At 49.6% G+C, this 18,712-nt stretch overlaps 1 protein-coding gene across 1 annotated transcript in view; it reads right to left on the reverse strand.

The window, feature by feature from the left end:
- Positions 1 to 18,712, reverse strand: part of RIMBP2 (RIMS binding protein 2) — a 267,099-nt gene that overhangs the window by 12,414 nt on the left and 235,973 nt on the right. The window contains exons 14-18 of the mRNA XM_057527204.1: positions 16,734 to 16,892; positions 13,355 to 14,062; positions 11,701 to 11,818; positions 5,219 to 5,403; positions 4,344 to 4,512 (exon numbers count right to left, since the gene is read on the reverse strand). Coding sequence (XP_057383187.1) covers positions 4,344 to 4,512; positions 5,219 to 5,403; positions 11,701 to 11,818; positions 13,355 to 14,062; positions 16,734 to 16,892 — 1,339 coding nt within the window. The remainder of the gene's footprint in view (positions 1 to 4,343; positions 4,513 to 5,218; positions 5,404 to 11,700; positions 11,819 to 13,354; positions 14,063 to 16,733; positions 16,893 to 18,712) is intronic.

The raw sequence follows: 18,712 nt of genomic DNA on the forward strand, positions 1-18,712 counted from the left end.
CACTGGCCTGTTTTCTGTCCCGATAGTTTTGCCTTTTTCAGAATATCGTTTAAATGGCATCACACAGATGTAGCTTTTGGGGACTGGCTTCTTTCCTTTGGACAATGCATCTGAGATCCATTCATGCTACTGCACGGATCAATAGTTTGTTCTACTTTTATCGGTGAGTAGTATCCCATGGTATGGATGCACCATAGTTATTTTATCCATTTACCAGCTGGAAGACATTTGAGTTGTTTCCCCTTATCAGTGATTATTAGTCAAACCACCATAAATACTCATGTACAGTCTTTTGTGTGAACATGTTTTCATGCCTCTTGGGTAAGTATACAGGAGTGGATAGGATTGGATTGTAAGTGTAGGTTTACCTTTAGAGGAACCCATACCTGTTTTGCAAAGTGGTTGTACCATCTTACACTCCAGTGAAACCGAGCAGAACCCTACAGGGCCTTCCGGGGGACAGACCCCACCCCCTGCCACACGGTGTCCCCTGCCTCTTGTTTGTAGAAAAGCTTTAGCCTCCTAGGCCTTCCCCGAGTTCCAAAGAGCAGATTTAATCAGAGACATGAGAAAATGTGGAAACAAGGGAATAAGGTCAAGCAACACAAAATAACAATAGTTTAGCTAGAAAACAATGTCAAGGATCCTTAGTTCCTCCTCAAGGGCTATAGGTACTATTCTGAGAGCTGTTTTACAGATACTAAAACCTCCACCAGGTGGAAGTAGTTAACTGCAGACCACCAGCATGTACGTAGACCCCAGACCGGTTGGAACCAGAAGATTGATGATGTTGATTCTCAATTACCTCACCACCAACCAATCAGAAGAAGGTCCACGAGCTGACCAGGCACCCTGCAGCCCCCTCCCTCACCTTTCTTTAGAGACCCTTCCCTGAAAGCCATTGGGAGTTTGGTTCATTTGAGCATGAGCTGCCTGTTCCCCTCGCTTGGCACCTGCAATAAATGCTGTACTTTCCTTCACCACAACCTGATGTCAATAAATTGTCTTTGCTGCATATCAGGTGAGTGGACCCAAGTCTGGTTCAGTAACACTGCAAGCAAACGAGAGTTCCAGTTGCTCCACACTTGCCCACACTTGGTATGAGCAGTCTTTTTCATTTTAGCCATTCTAGTAGGTGTGTGTTGGTTTCTCATCATGGCTTTATTCACTAATGATGTTAAGCATTTTTCCATATGTTTATTTACCATCCATATATCTTCTTTGGTAAGGGATCTCTTCAAATCTTTTGTCAACATTTTTATTGGGCTATTTTTTTATTTGTTAATTGATGGTTTTATTTATTTTTTATGATAAAAAATTTTTTTAAATTTTTATTGGAGTATAGTTCATTTACAATGTTGCATTATTTTCATGTGTACAGCAAAGTGAATCAGTTAGACATATACACATATCCACTCTTTTCTTTTTTTTTTTTAGATTCTTTTCCCATATAGGCCATTACAGACTAGTGAGTAGAGTTCCCTGTGCTATACAGCAGGTTCTTATTAGTTATCTATTTTATATACAGTAGTGTGTATATGTCAATCCCAATCTCCCAATTTATCCCTCTCTCCCCATCCCCTGGTGACCAGAAGTTTGTTTTCTACATCCGTGACTCAACTTCTGTTTATTGGGGGTTTTTTTAATTGTCAAGTTTTGAAAGTTTTTTCTGTATTCTAAATATAAATCCCTTTCTGCTGAGTTACTCGCAAATATTTTCTGCCAGCTTGTGGCTTCTCTTTTCATCCTCTTAATGGTGTCTTTCTAAGCTGAGAAGTATTTGATTTTGATGACATCTAACACAATTTTTAAAATATATCATATCAAAGAAATTGTTGCCCGATCGTCAGTTTTTCTCCTATGTTTTCTTCTAGAAGTTTTATAGTCTTTGTTTTTATATTTAAGACGGTGTTCCATCTTGAGTTAAGTTTTTTAATACGGTGAGACTATGGCTTGAGATTGATTTTTGGCCTGTGGATGTCCAATAATTCCAGCACCTATTATTGAATAGACTATCCTTTCTCCATTGAACTGCATTTTTACCTTTGTTGAAAATCAACTGACCGTGTATGTGTTGATCTGTTTCCGGGCTCCATTCTGTTCTGTTGATCTGTGTGTCTGCCTTTCTCCAATACCACATGGTCTTGATCAGTTTGCCTTTATAGTGAGTCTTAAAATCAAGTTACATGAGTCTTCCACTTCTGTTCTTCTAAAAAATTGTTTTAGTGATTTTAGTTCCTTTGACTTTTCATATGCATGAAAGATTTAGCTTATGGATTCTACATAAACCTTTGCGCAGACCTTCATTGCAGTTGTGATGAAATCTATAGGTCAGTTTGGGGATATTTGACATCTTAATATCTTAGCAATATTAAGTCTATGAGCATTGTATCTCTATTTACTCAGGGATTCTTTGATTTCTTTCATCAGTGTTTTATGGTTTTCAGCATACAGATCCTGCACATATTTTGTTAGATTTAACCGTAAGTATTTCACATCTGCATTGTGTTATTGTTAAGTGGTATTACTTTTTAAATTTAAATCTCAAATTTTTCATTGCTAACCTATGGAAATACCATTGCTTTTGTATCCACTGGCCTCGCTAATCTCACTTGTGAGTTCTAGGAGCTTTATTTATCAATATGTGAGATTTTTAAAGTAAATTTTCATGTCACCTTTTCATTCTGTGTACCGCTGCTTCCTGGCTCTCCCGTTACCGCACGCTCTGCGTGATGCTGGAAAGAAGAGGTGAGGGCAGACATTGCAGCCTTACTCCCAGTCTTGGGAGGAAAGCATTCGGTCTTTCACCATGAAGAAGGCTATTTCCTAATAATAGAAGGGCAAGCAGATATCTCAGCTTGGTTCCCTCAACTAGTCACATTTAGAAAACTAGAATGGAATAAAAAGACATTTAATCTAACTGATCACGTAAATCAAGTTTCTGGTTTTTAGCAGATCACTCCTAGGCTCCCTGGGTTCGTGGTGCACAGAGCCCGTTGCCTCTATGAACAATCACTGTTCACTTCAGGAAAGAAGACAGCAATGCAAGGGAGTGGATGGTGAGAGGGGCTCAGAGAGCCGCAGTCTCGTGGATTTAATCTGGGCAATTTAATCATATGCAACCTCGACTCTTCGATGTGGATCGTAACTTGAGACCATGAGCTCATTAATACCAAAAAGTCTGAGGCATTTTATTTGATTTTGTGTTTATCCTTAAAACCATGCATATTCTTTAACCACTGAATTTTGTCTTTGGAGTGTCATTTAGAAGTGAATCTAATGTTTTGAAGTATTAAAACTTTAAATATGAATGACATAAAACAGGTATTTCTGTCTACAGCTATTTAGAAAAAGTAGAGGCCTTTTGAATGAGTAGATTTTCCTTGCACATGGGAAAAATTAAAGATCATAAATGTAATGTTGCTGAAAACAGTTTTGCTGTTGGCTGGCTCACTGGTGCTGCAGAGTGGTTCAAGATAAACGAAGGCATTTAGTATCCAAATTAAAGGGTAATAATCTTTTATGCCTTTGGATAAGCAAAATTCACCGGAAGAATGGAAGGCATAACACTGCCCCATCATCCTTTGAAATTTATCACAGATAGGCAATGTTCAAAGTATATTACCAGTGTCTTAGTCCATTCAGGCTGATATAACAAAGTGCCACAGACTGGGTGGCTTAGACAACAAATATCTATTTCTCACAGTCCTGGAGGCTGGGGGTCCAAGACAAAGGTGCTGGCTGACTTGGTGTCTGGTGAGGACCTTCTTCCCTCCTTCCTGGCATACAGACGGCTTACTTCTCACAGTGTCCTCACATGATGGAAGGGGTGAGGGGCCTCTCTGCGGTCTCTTCTATAAGGGCACTAATCCCATCCATGGGGGGCTCCACCCTCATGACCTCATCACCTCCCAAAGGCCCCACCTCCTAATAGCATCACATTGGGGATCAGGATTTCAACGAATGAATTTTGGGGGGACACAAACATTCAGTCCAGAACAACCCAAAAGCAGTTGCTTATTTTCTAGATGTGATAGACCTTTAGTAAGCAAGGCTGTACTTCATCTTCTCTGAGAAGATCATCTGTGTTTTCATAAATATTTAGATGCCTATATGTCCGTATCGCAGCAAGACTATTACAAGCCTGGTTTACTGAGTGGGTTTTGCCCAAGAAAAGCCGATGGTTAACACTCAGATTTCCTGTGACACATTCAGATGGTGCAGGTGGGATCCTGCTCAGCGCTGTCTCCTGCTCTGAGCTGGTGTTTTTGCTATGAAACCCTCAGGAGGGCAGGAGCCTCGCGGCCTACAGGTCCACGGGTGAGCAAGGGGTTGCCTCTTACCTATTTTCTCCACAGGTGTGTTCAGGGGGAGGAAGCCTTGTCTGAGAAGCTGATCCATCACCTCCTCATCGTCTGCCTGGATTTCAGAGACCATGTTACAAGGAATAAGGCCAAGCCGAGCGCAGGTTTCCCCGCGGTAGAATCCATCAGCATCTTTATCACCGTAAACCTGGAGCCATGGGAAGAAGTTAAGGCATTGGGCTGGGCTGGTTCAGAAATACATCAGCTCTACTCACGGTAGAGTCGTACCTAGTCAGAAACAGACTTGAAGAACACCAAAACGACCAGCACGTGGGTGTAAATGTGTACACGTAGCCCTCACCCTATACATCTCTACCTCTAAGAACCTGTTTCTCCTCCAGGGTTTGGACAGCCCCTGGGCCTCCCATCAAGTAGGGGGGCTGCTAGCTGAGGCCAGGTGATGAGACCCCACCCCACTTGGAAGTGCAAATGGTTCTTCCATAAGAAGACAGTGCCACTGTCGGATATTCTAGAAGTGAAAAAATCTCAACTAACAAAGAAATTCTGAGGGTACTATTCTGTGGGGTAAGCAGCACCATCCTTTCAATGCCCCGTTTTATCAGACAAACATTAGGACCACTTTCAAAGGCGAGTTGTCAGTGCCCTTTTGGAAATCTGCAAACTTAGGACTCAAGGCTCTTTCCCCTCTCCTAGGGAGCATCCTGCTTCTTCGTTCCGACTCGACTCAGGCCCCCCTCCTCTGCTGAGAGGAAGGCTGAATGTCGAATGCAAGAGAAAGCAGCTTGTCGTTGTGATGTGTTAAGGAACTTGGGTCTGGCGAGTGCCCCCTCCCCATCCTCCCCCCTTACTCCCCCCCACCGTGCCCTCCCCATCACCCCCAGCCATGCCCCCACCTTGATGATCTGCCCTTCTTTAAAGGGAAGCTCCTCTTCCGCAGCATCTGGGTTTGGGGACATGGTGAGGGGGTCGTAGTCAAAAAGAGCCACAAAGATCCGGGGTGGGAGCTCTTCCGCCCCAGGGTCCGTCTCTGACTCTTCATAGAAGTCTGGAGAAAGCCGGTTCCGCCCACCGTACTCATCTGGGAGCGTGTGGGATAAAGGACAGGGTGCTAAGTAATTCCCGTGGCCATTCCCCAGCTTTACCCAGAAACATGAGCTGTTATAGGAAGTGTGGTTTTAGAAACTCCCACACTTTGGGAGGCTGTGGCACTTTAACTTTTGTCTTTAAAAAAATGGGTGGCTTAATATGCAGGCAGAAATGGATCATCTCGACAGAGATGGGTTTGACAAGCAAATAACTAGTATACAACACAGGCACCAGCATGACCCTAGGTGTGCTGCGTGTGAAGACAGCGAGAGATAAAGGACTTTGTCTCAACGACCTCCTTTCAGGGCAGGCCTGAGCGCCAGGTGGGCGAGTCCTCGGGATTAGGACGTGGCCGCACAGGCCTGTTCAGGGGCCAGAGACCCGGAGACTCTCTGTGTGTTTCCATAACAGCCGAGCCAGAGCACATGGACGTTGCAATGCATCTGTATATTAGTCAAAGTTTGATATAGGTGACCAAGCTGCTCACTTAGCCCCAAATAGGTAAGTGGCAACAAATGCATTACAGCAAATTAATGACTTCCTAGCGGGATTGAGTTTCAAGTCTACCTATCATCGAGATTCTAAAGAGAATTCTTTTTGAAATCCTAATATATATGCATATGTATTATTAGATATCATCATACATATGCATATATCTCACTATATATATATACATTTAAATATATAGAGAGAGAATGAACATCTGCTAGTAAATTATACTGTTCTGACCACACAATAAGGGCTCAGAACATCAGTGGGGAACAAATGAGAAAAACCGCAATCATTAGAAGAGAGGGTAGGGGTGGGACAAGCAGCCAGTCAAAACTGGTGTCATCAGCACAAGTAGCACAGGAAGTGGGAGAAGAGGACGTCACAGGTGTGTGGAAAACACAGGAAAGGCGGGGAGGAGGGGGGAGGCAGGAGAGTCAAGAGCCTCGGCTTCTTTCACCAGCAGAAACATGCAGTTGAAAAATAAAAAAGGCACTTTAGCTGCAGGAAAGGTTGGTTTTTAAAATGCAGTGAACTGTTTACATTATTTGAATTCGGGATCTTTTTAGGATGCCGAGATAACCTAAACATTCAGTAACTTCGCTTCTGCTAGGGAACAAAACTTCTGAGCAGCAGGGCCTGATTTCTTCACACTGGTTTTGCTTTCATTTATAGTCAGTGAGAAGATCTCATACTTTTTCCCCTAGTTTTCAATGTTATCTAAATTGAATAGTGTGAAGCTAATGGTATACCATCCCGTGAACTATGAACATCTCGGTGTATGCAGTGATGCAGTGGTTTCTCGTGCTCGTGGCTGATGGTAGAGAAAACCGTGAGAGCATGATAAGGATGCCTGTTTTTGATTCAGTCAGATACTGTGGGAGATTTGCAGAAGGAACTTAACACAACGGTGATGTGACCCACTGGATGCCATTTCAGCTGAGGGAAATGTCAATGAAAGAGCATTGTGGCTACAGCTTTGGCTGCACCCAGAGGGTTCCCAGGGCTTCTCCAGCTGAGTTGACGTAGTGATGTGGAGTCAAAACGTACAGGCAAGTTCACAGGGGCCAGTTCATAGGGGAGGGTTGGGTAGGTCAGCATCACCCTGGAAGACTTTTGAGTCACACCTATAATCCACATCGAGTGCATGCTCTCAGGAGTTGGCTCAAGTTCAGGCATCGTGATATGTGGAAAACCGTGCCTTTACATCTTTAAGTCCCAAATCTCACTGAGCACAAGTGGGAGGCATTAGGCACTGGAGACCGGAGCGGGGATCTGAGGCTAGTGCCGATGCTCAGTGAAAACAGCGGGCAGGGTCACCCTCACCATTACAGGATCTCTCCTCTCTCTGGTTTGGGGCCAGGAGTGGGGATGGGGTGGAAGCGGTTGGAGCACTTGGAGTTGGTGTGTATGAGCGGAAGTGTGGGTGTGATGTCACTGCACTGTTTCCTCCAGAGAAGGTGCATGAGAGGCTGTCCGAGAATCAGACCTCATGGGGAGAGAACAGTGGCCACCATGGAACGTGTCCATGGAGATCTGGCTTCGCAGGGACCAAAGTGGGCGACCGAGAGGTCCTTCTCTTTCTTGGTGGCAGGCTAGACTCAAGGAAGAACTTATCTCTAGCTGCTGGTCTGACCTGGGAGTGGGCGCTCCTCCCTCTGCCCTGATGTGGAATGTCCTGGCCCGGGGTGGGAGGGGGTCTTTGTCAGGAAGGAGGAAGGGTCCGCATACCACGTGCAAAGTCGGGGCTCATGATTGGCCCGTCGGCTCCCGAGGCCACCTGTGCTGCCAGAATAAGCATCGTCTTCTACAGGTGAACTACTTCCCTCACTACCTGACCAAGAGCACCGCTTCCACTGTTCCTGTCTAATGTAAGTTCTACGGAGAAAAAGGGGGTCACCTGTGAAACATACTTTACAGCTGCTCATCTTCTCCTTGCAGCGGAACCCAGGGAGAAGAGTTTCCTTTCTAGAGGGCCAAGTTTTGTTTCTTTAGTTATTCATTTTTAATTTTTCCCATCTGGACGCAGAGAAAATGTGCTGCATTTCCTTTTGCTCTACAAGGTCAGTAGCCAAAATAACTGGGGAAAATGGGGGGAGGGGGGTGGAGACCTGCACAGTCGGTTAGTAAGAACAGAATGCTCCTGAATGTGGTACTTCATGTTTAGAATGGTGCACCCTCGGGCCTTTTCATCTGACAGGTAAATAACTAGATAAATGCAAAGACCAAAAATTATAGAGGAAGAAGCCAAACCCAATGAAATCCTCCTTTGGGGTCATTGATCAATGTTCTGAGGCCTTCCTTATGCTAATTACATGATTTAGAATTTATTAGATGTGGAGCTGCATAATTTTTATCTTTTTAAATCAGAAGGGGCATTGTTTTCTTAATTTAGGAAACCCAGGGTATATTAAAAGTATAGTATATTTTAACTGTGAATGCATTGCTTATTAAAAATATATTTAGGAAGCATATGGTCTATAGACTTAAGTTCCTCTGAAAAAGAAAATGGATGCTTTTGGAGTATGGCAGATTTCTAAAGTATTAATTGCTGATATTTGCACAAGAAAAATATAACTAAACAGGTGAAACAGAGCAGGTTCTTGCCCACCACGCCATGTCCTCAGCCTGCCTTTTGTCTGCGGAAAAGCTTTAGCCAAAGAATAAGTTTAATCAGAGAAGTGAGAAAATGCAGAAGCAAAGGAACACAAAGGAGACCAAATAAAAATAGTTTAGTCATTAAGCATAATCAGGGACCTTTAGTTCCTCCTCAAGGGCTATAGATACTATCCTGAGCCGTGTCCTGGGAGCTGTTTTGTAGACACTGAAACCCACACCAGGTGGAGAAGTTAACTACACGATGACCAGACTGTAGCCATGACATGAGCTGCCACAATTCCAGAACTGGCCTCAAGGAAATGGGAACAATCCAACCCTAGAACTGAAGACTCACTGTACCTAAAACCATCAAGATGACACTGGTCAGACCACCGATGACCAAGTTCAAGATGCCTGTCGGAGCTGCCTGTGCTGGTTCTGCACGTAGGCCCCTCCCTCCGTCTATAAGAGCGCTAGCCCCCGACTTTCGGGGGAGAGGGGAGTCGGCCTTTGGACAGGCGTCCCCCACCACCACCAGGTTGCCAGCATCCAAAATAAAGCAAACTTTCCTTTCCACCAACCTGGCCTCTTTACTGGCTTTTGAGCAGCGAGTAGCTAGACCCCACTTCCGGTTACACAGGGACTAGATCTAGGAAAATAGTCTGTTCACACGTCACTGACTATTCACTTCCTAGGGTTTGGGGCATGATTCTCTTCTTTTTTGGTAGCTGCTGAACATGATTCACTTTTTTTTTTTTAATAAATAATTTATTTATTTTTGGCTGCATTGGATCTTCGTTGCTGCACGCAGGCTTTCTCTAGTTGCAGCGAGCAGGGTCTCCTCTTCGTTGTGGTGCGCGGGCTTCTCATTGCGGTGGCTTCCCTTGTTGCGGAGCACGGGCTCTAGGCGCGCGGGCTTCAGTAGTTGTGGCTCGAGGGCTCAGTAGTTGTGGCTCGCGGGCTCTAGAGCACAGGCTCAGTAGTTGTGGCGCACGGGCTTAGTTGCTCCATGGCATGTGGGATCTTCCTGGACCAGGGCTCAAACCCATGTCCCCTGCATTGGCAGGCGGATTCCTAACCACTGTGCCACCAGGGAAGTCCCATGATTCACTTTTGTCTTCTGAAATTATAATAGGTTCTTCAGTCTGTGTATGTATATATGTGTATGAATATATAAAGTATTTGATATTAATTATGCCTTTTATGTGAGTTCTTGCATTTCTCCATGATGAGAAATCAGGTACAATGAAAGCAACTGTATCACGGATTTATTTAACATGTTTTGAATTCTATTATTAACAGACTTTTTGGTTAAGCTGTTACCACAGCCCTACTCTGTTTTTACCAACGTAGCTAGTGTCTTACCGAAATTAAGACACGTGTGCAGCCTTCTGCATTCTTTACCTTAAGACAAAACTGACTGAATGATTGTTAGAGACTCTGATGGGGAGACTGTGGGTCCACTGACGTTTTCCTTTACTCCCTTGCCCAGCTGGCAATGTGTAGCACCGTTATTTTCAGTCCTGTAGACTTTCCTTCTCCATCCTAGGAGACTGGAGTAGGAGACCCACGAGACCTCCTCCAGAGCACACCCCTTCTTGGTGCCGCGGCATTAATCTTCAGCCACGGGAAGAGTGGCAGTTCACGTGATGAGCCTTCACTCATTAAAGTCACAGTCGAATGAGGACTCAGGAGCCAAGCTCAACAGGAAGAACAGTCTTGAACTGGTCCCCACCTCGTTCCTCAAGACAGTCAGTCTCGACAAGCCATTATTTTACAAGCCAGGAGCACCTACTTAACCTCTGTAATTGCTACAGCGGGAATTATACACAGATTAAACGAAGCTCTGAGACATGTGGCAGCAGTGTACAACACTCAAAAACAGAGTAAGCTTAGTACATACAGAACTCTGCTAGTGCATCTGTAACAAGTGAAACCGGTGTTTTCCAGCTGATTTTGTTTATATTTCGGCTTCTTTTGTTATTTTTCAGCTAAACGAATACACTCTGTGTTTTCAAAGGTCGGCTAACAGTCTGAAATTTTTTACTGATAAAAATAAAAACATTCTAAAAACTGTAAAGATGGAAAAGGAAACTTTTGTTTCCCTATTGTTTGGGCTCTATGAGGAAGAAACGCCTGAAAGAAGGATGAAATTTCAGGGGATCTGTACTGCTGTATAAAGTCTTTAATTATTTTTGGCTGATGTGAACAAAGCCCCATTGTCTTATAAACCTTAGCTATTTAAATGTGATTTAAATGTGATTTAAAGCTATTTAAACACAGCTATTTAAGCTGTGTTTTCAGGTGTCTGGACCTCCACGGGTTGTATTCCTTGAGCCCTGTCTCGCCAGATCAAGATGTTTTGCTCTCATCTACTTCTGTTCCATGAGTGGGTCTCTTGCTTTGTTTCGTGTGTGTGTGTGTGTGTGTGTGTGTTTTCACACAAAGCTAGTTTATTTGTGCTGATTACCAGATTCCATTATCTTGTGCATAATACTTTTTGGAATTGTTTTGCCGGGGCTCATTCCAGTAGTAGAAAGAGTCCCATCTGACCTTCAGCCACGTTCCCCTCTTAGCGGATTGATTAGAATGACTACAATGACAGCTTTCAGCACGGCTGGCTGAATTCCAAAAAGTAATTAAGAGAATGGAATTGGATGCCACAGAATGACTCATGCACAAGGAGGTGACCAGATGGGCGGGGTCAACACACAGTTCAGGGCACACATTCAGGCCTCCTGGTGTTTTTCATAACTTTCAACCCCAGTTGTCCAAGCGTTTCACGCATACAGATAACTCTCCATGGACTCAGGGCTTGTTTAGATATCTGGAGTTCGGCCGCCATCCCCGCCTCTGCTGCTGTGACCATGAGCATCTCACGAGAGCATGAACTAGGAGGTGGGGAGATGGCCCGTCGCCATCTCTTCAATGCCTATCATGGCAGCCTTTGCAGTGAAAAAAGAAAAACTGGTAGGGAGAAGACTGCTGTCAAAAGTCAGTATATTTTGAGAATACTTAAATTTCGGTTTTATTTATCTTGTGCTGTTTCTGCCTTCTTCTGCCATAAATAACCGAGGGTGTTCTGTATTTAGTTGAAAATGCTATTCCTAATGACTTTTTAAAAAATATTTAGATGGGGGACCAAGCAGCCACGCGCTCTGTGGTTAAAAGAAAGAAGGAGGCCTCCATCAGGCCCACTAACCAGCAGACGGGACCATCGTTGGCCGGGACCTGTGGCGGCCAGCACTGCCGTGGGGAAACCTCCGGCCCACAAGATCCACCCGATCAGCCCGTCCAGCAGTCACCGGGTTTCCTAAAATCTAAAGACAAAACAACAACACGGTCAGAAGGCTTGCCAGCCGTGGGAAGGAAAGAATTGTCAGCCAAATCAATTCAACTTAGAAGCAGAAGCTCTAAAGGCAACTAAACTTAGCTTTTAACTGAAAGGTTAGCTGAATAACCTGAAAGAGGAAAACGTGCTCACCCCAGGCACCCCGTCTTCTACAGCACACGTGCTTCACCACGCACGGGTGGGGGCGAGAGAGCATCCCTCGGGAGGCACCTTTCTGTTGCCGCTACTGCCGCCGAAGCCAAATCTTTCGAACCACGGTGACAGTGGCTTAAAGGCGACTCGTCACACCTTCGCCCCCTCTTTCCTAGTCTCAGCACAGCCCCTCCAGAGACCACAAAAGCGGGGGAAACACTGCGTTTCCAAATGTCCCGCTTGGGCAAAGTTGCATGCGAGGTTACCGAAAACTCAGAAGTTTCTGTGTGTTATCAGCTTGGAAACTCATGGCAACATCTTGGCCCTAATCCAAAGACACCAATCACATTCCAGGGCTAACCTGAACGGTCCTCCTTTACGGATAAGTCTGCCTCTGATTCACACTACAGGTTTGCATCGCATCATATATGAGAATCGAAGCAAAACCTCCAGCTCACTGGTAATTTGAGTCAGGAAGTTTTCAGGGACACAGGGAAGGAACGGGGGGGGGGGGGGTGGGAGTTACGGAAATTAGTCTGTCACAGGCGGGGAACAGGGAGTGAGCTGCAGTTTGCTGGTGTCGGTGGGGCTGTGGATCGGCGCCCTCTAGTGGACATATCACAAACTGCACCGGCTCAGACCCAGGGCCTGGAACCCTGGGATGTCTCACCTGTGTTTTCATGGAAAAGTTCAGCATGACAGGAGCAAATGTTCTGAAAAGAGGACACAATATAGAGATGAATGAAGCCTTGAAGGAATCCCTACTCTTGAAAACCACTCACAAGCCTGGAAGACAAGGCAGGGGGATGGGTCTAGAGCTGATGATGGAAAAGTCATTCTGAAAACTGGTCGCAGGAAAGAAACAGGAAAAAAAAAAGAAAAAGAAAACCTTTGGAAACAGATGCAAAAACGGATCTCTTCAATCATTGTTCTCTACTTTTTTTCAATGATAGATGAAGGCCAAAACCAACCACAACCAAACACCAAAACCACAACGAGAGAAAAACCTTCAGTAATACCAGTAAGTCATAAGCAGGTCCCCACGGTTCATTTTGCAAAGTACGTGTTGCCAAACTTTTGGAGAATCATAGTTCAGCTAACCCTTAATTAAAATTTAGATTCAGTTGTCCTTTAATTAAAGCAGCCACTCTCATCACTGATTTGGGGGCAGGCGGTCATCATTCTAAAGCAAAGTAAAGAAATCATCAGCATGGTCCAAAGACTGGGAAGCCGCATAGATCAAAGATGCATGAAAATGAAAGAGAGCCAGCAGAGAGAGTCCCCGGGATGGACACCAAAATAAAAGAAGGTGAAGAAATGAAAACGGATTGGTTTGGCAAGCGGATGTGAGCGGGAGGTTTACTTCACACACCAAAGGACCGTCTGCAACCCGGGGAGGAGGCTGGGCGTGTCTGGCACTGGCCCTACTGTCGGACATTTTTATGCTTTTCTTCCAGACATCCCGGAAGTCCTCACGGCCCCCGGGCTCGTCCCAGCTGTACTTGCTGGGGGCGGACCTCTCCGGGCTCGGCTGGGCCTCATCGCTCCTGACGACATGGCCGGCCTCCGCTGGCTCCCCAGAATCTTCTTCGACGCTGCTCTGCCGGGTCAGCGTCCGGCGCCGGGCCAGCAGGGGCCTCAGGCCCGTCCTGCAGGGACAGCGCCCGGGGCCGGGGCTGCACTGGGCAGCGGCGCTTCTGAAACTAAACCGCGTCTCCTCCTCTTCGCTCCCACAGTCTAGGCCGCTGTCCGGGCTCCTGGCGGCCGAGCGGCTGAACCGACAGCCTCTGTCTTCGAACACGAAGTCCTCGGCCCGGGGGCCCCTGGGTTTCGCAGGGACCCGGGAGCCAAGCGGGGCCTCGTGCCCCCTGCAGGGCCTGGCGGGCCTGGGCTCTCTGGCCAGCCGGGTCCGGGCCCTGGAGGAGACCCCTACGCCCTGCTTGTACGAGAACTCACAGGGCTCTCCATCCTCCTCGGCTACTTCGGGGATACTGAAAAGCTTCTTACTGTGGTGAGTCTGCTGGGGATACTCGGGCAGCTCCAAGAAAGCACGTTCAGTGGTCCTATTCTTAGAGCACTCCTTAAGGGGGTGGTGTGTTAGAACAGGTGCCGCGAGTCAGTGTGTGATCAGATATGAAGTGGGGCCGAGGGAAGGAAAGAAAATACAGACAGAATTAGTCTCCGAGGCCATGAGGGGCAGAAAGCATGCTTGTACTCGTGGGGGAGGGGAGCGGGGGGGGGGCAGATGGCATGCTCTGGCCGGGGCTCTGGAATGAGAACAGAATGGGTTAGACGGATGGGGCTGGAGCAGGGGGCCAGGCAGAGCGCACGCAGAGCGGCCTGACGCCCTCAGGACCAGCCATGCAGCCCAAACAACGGAAGAGTGGCAGCTGGGCCGCGGGTGCAGGGAGGATGGTGGCAGGAGGCCTCACGCTGACCGAGGCGCTAGGATCTGTGACGCGGCTACACCCAGAGGCAGGGACGTCTGAGCCCGCTGCCCGCCGGCTGCGCCTTCAGAAACTCGGAAGGCAGCTGCCGTGGGCCACCGGCAACTGGAGATGATTCACGAAACGGGGACCCCAACCCGGCCACGCCGCTGGACTCTGCACGTCCATCTAAGCTCTCAGCACCCTCTGAAATCCATCCTCGGGCGCAGTAACCCATGGCCTCTCTCCCTGGCTCAGATCTCAGGCTGTGAACGCGGGGACCTCGGCACCGAGCGCCCCGAAGTCACGGCTCTGGGCACGGTCTTGCTCTGTCCGTGTCTGCAAAGGCCTGCCTGTCTCTCCTCCACAGCCTGGACCTCGAGGCCCCCAGCGAGGAGCCGTGTCCCCGCCAGTATGGTGGCTGGCCCTCCCAGAGGGGCCTAATGGACGTCGAAGGGCGGACACCCCACGCCCCCCGTCCCGGATGTGGTTCTCTCTCCGGATTTGGCCTCAGCCCCCTCCTCTGCTCCTGCTGAACCGGCCCGCTGGGCGCCCCTCCTGGGACACTCCAGCGACTCCACGAAGCCGTAAGCCCACCGTCTGCCCCGCCACGGGCCTCCGGGGACGCGCGTTAGAGCCGCCTCCGCGTGGGAGCAGCGGATTTGCTTCCCTGCCCCCTAGCCCAGCGGCCTGTGGGCCCCGCGCGCACGGGGACCTGGCGGGGTGACCCAGGGCCGCGTCTGCCGCGGGTCTGGAGCCCACGAGGGCCAGGCGAGGAGGGCGTGGCACACGCTTCGCTCATTTGCTCACGAGAGCCCCACGGAGGGCGTCTACTCCGGGGAGCACGGAGGTGAGGAGGGAGAGCGAGGAAGCAGGGACCCCGCCCCGGGCGCCAGGCGGGGCGCACGTGAGCCACCGGGGCTGCCACGTGGGAAGGTGATCCCCAAGCTAAGTCTTGGAATGTCTGAAAAGAAACCGGAAGTCCAGATCGCTAAACTTGCCCTCTGGGCCTTCTCCCCGGGAGACACGGTGACCTTTGGTTTCTCTGCTAACACCGTGCAGGAAGTACCATCCCAGAAGCATCACGGCGGAGGGGAGGGGAGGGGAAGCAGACACGCTTCGCCAGCCCAGCTCGTGGGGAAGCTTGGGGAGCGGGTCAGGCTGGACCGCGGGCAGCTTGGGACCTTCCTCTGCCGAGAAAGGTCACCGTGACTCCTGCTGGACGGCGGCACGGGGCGGGGGAGGAGGGGGGCCAGGGGGGTTTGCACGGGGATCTGGCATGTTCTCTAGTGACAGCGTCTCCAAGGCCCTGCGGGGGGCCTTTGCTGGGAGAACGTCAGTCAGTCTGGTCTACGCAAGCGGGCACTGAGCTGGCAGTCAGATCTGGATGTCGCCTTCTGTCCACCGTTCAAAATGCACGGCTCTGTGTTCCCAGAGCAAGGCCGGGGTCGGGCGGGACTTTACTCTCCAAGGCCTCTGTCATGTGAAAACCCCACAGCAGCCGACCAGCTCTCCGGCCCTTTGTCTGCCTCCCCCGCTGGGCTGGGAGCAGCTGCAGCTCAGAGGTCACGTCCATCCTCATACCCCAGCCTGGCGGAGGGCCTGCCACACAGGGGCGACCAGCTCGTGCCGAGTGAACAGATGCTCGGCTGCAACGGGCAGCGGCGGCAGCGGTACGGCTCCTGGTGCGTCCTGGGGCCTGGAGCTCCATCTCGGTCAAGGTGACCCCCCATCAAACCCTTCGCTGACGGCTACACCAGAGGCGGAAGCAGAGGATGCCGGGGCCCCTGGGGGGAGGTGTCTGAGAAGGGGCTCGTGTGTGGACCCCGCTGTCCTCCAGGAGGGCGGACCCTCCTCTGACCTCCTCTGACATCCCCTCTCCCTGGCCCTCCCACAGTCCAGCAACGTCCACCTCGGTTGAGAACCTTCGCACAACTCCACCAGCTCCCAATCTCCAGTCTGACTCAGAGGCGGACTCCTGCCCTCCCAGCCCCTGCTCCTCTGCGGATGGACACGAAAGCCAGGGGTTTGGCAGGGGGGGAATCTTCTTTGTTCTATTCTGTCCGATTCAGTTCTTGGTACAGAGCTGGGTGCCCCTGGGGGTGCCCAGCGGACTCTCCCAGACTCCTTCACCCAGAATTCTGGGAAAGAGGAGGGACAGGAGACCCCGAGCGCAGACTCAACAGTGAGCGAAGCCCATGCAAATCTGTGGGCTCTGCTTGCAGGGCCAGGTGCCTCTGGCGCCGGCCTCATGGCCCGGCAAAGGGACAGGGATGGGCGACTGTGGGGATGGCGGGGAGGGGCCCGGCGCCCCTGGGCACTGACCTTGAGGGCATTGTGGGACGTGCCGCTGGGCCGCCTCCGGCCCCCGTCCTCCAGCTGCATCTCAGAGTAGAGCTCCTCCTCGTCCTCCTCCATGATGTCCGAGAGGTCGGACCCCCGGCTGCTCTCCGTGTGGTACTCGTCTCCGTGGCAACAGTGCGGCTGGGCAGGAGAAGGGGATGCAGATGGAGGGGCAGCTCCAGCGTGCGGGAGTACCCGGGGCCCCTCCTGGCTGGCCCTCCCCTGCTCTGCCCACTTCTGAGCTCAGAGTCGCGTCTGGGTGTCTGGGTGAGAGCCGCTCACCTCAGAGGTGAGGCAATCGTAGTCCCCAAGCCCGCGGCGAGCTGCGATGGCAGAGAGAGGACCAGACCGGGCCTCCCAACTCGAAATCCGGATGGGGGCAGGCAGAGACCCCTTGGGCTCTTGGCAGGACAGAACGCCAGGGGGCTCACAAGACACACAGGAAAACATCACTTTTCTGGGTACCGTCAGCCTCTCCAACTTAGTGGCTGGACAAAGGCTCAAGCGACAGGTCGTAAGCTCAGGTGGCAGCAGGACTCGAGGCCCCGTGAGCACGTACGTTGCATCTAGGGTCAGGGAGCAGAGAGTGCTGGGTGGCAGGCAGGTGGGTGCAAATGCACCATTAAGGGCGCCTGAGAGTTTTAAGAAAACCAGGTAGTCTAAAGTTCACACACGTGCACACACTGGGTTGTCAAAGACCAGCCCAGTCCGGGCAGGGTGGGACCTCCCTGTGTGGTGTGCCCACTCTGTGCCCAGTTTGGTCACTGACACCGGGGAAGGCCCGCTGCTGGGGGTGCTTGGGGAGGAGTCTGGGGACAGCGGGAAAGGGTCAACAGAAAAGTAAGTACAAGTAGCTTGCTAACGTGTAAACTGAACCACCAGCAGCCCTGATGGGGTCTGGGGATTTGGGGGCTGGCTCAATTCAGCGGTCCCGTTCCCACCCTCAAAGCAAGCGTCCATTATTCAGCATCTCGAGTATTTGCAGCAACTCAAACTGCACACCCTACGAGCTCAGGTTTATGAGCCCCAAACATGCATAAACCTATTTTGTTTCTGCTGGATGGCATCGATTAAGAGCAATTTCTTTCTTCTCCTGGTGGGCGACCAGACAAGTGTATTTAATAGCATCTCGAGACACGTTTATTAAAAATACCCCAGTTTCAATTGCTCCTCTAGATAAAGACGTGTCAGCACCTGAGTGGCACTAAGTTCCCGGCCCGCTGATGGGAAGGCAGCGTGAGTGCCCAGGCTGGGGGTCCCGACCCAGCCGAGCCCTCAGAGAAGTGCCCTAGATGCTCTCAGCCTGAGAAGTCTGTGTGTCAGCGTTTTAGCTGCTCCAGCCCTAATTCTTTCAATCAGGCACTGCAGAGAAGACGTAAAAGTGAATTGATTTTAAATGAATAAACAAAGATCAGGTTGGTTTGAAAGAGGTCTTCCCAAGGCAAATGGGAAGGAACTCTCCTCGAGAACACAATCTCACTGGATTCAAACCCAATGATGAGTTAGTAATAAACCCATGGGATGGAAGGAGGTGTCTGCTGTTTGCCAAATACATCATGGATAAGCCATTCATAGGACTCCTATTCCTCTCTTCTGCCCAGTGAGAGGTCATGGGCAGTCTTGATGGAGCTTCTGGAAAAGGTTTTTCTACCAGTTAAAAGAGCTGTGCCTGAGAAGAAAGCCCCCCTCCTTTTTCCCTTCCCTCCCTCCCTCCCTCCCTCCCTTCCTCCCTTCCTTCCTTCCTTCCTTCTTTCCTTCCTTCCTTCCATCTTGGGGTGCTGTCATATGAAAGTGTGATGATTGGAGCAATGGCAGCCACTTTGTAACCATGAGGGAAAGGCCAAAAGAATGGAGGATTCAGAACCTAGAGCCGGGACACAATTGAGCAGCTGAATCAACCTTGCAACCTCCTACCTGAGACTTCCTGCGATGTGGAAGAATTAAGTGTCTTTGTTATCTTA

Source organism: Balaenoptera acutorostrata, chromosome 13 (genome assembly GCF_949987535.1).
Source record: "Balaenoptera acutorostrata chromosome 13, mBalAcu1.1, whole genome shotgun sequence".
Lineage (NCBI taxonomy): Eukaryota > Metazoa > Chordata > Mammalia > Artiodactyla > Balaenopteridae > Balaenoptera > Balaenoptera acutorostrata.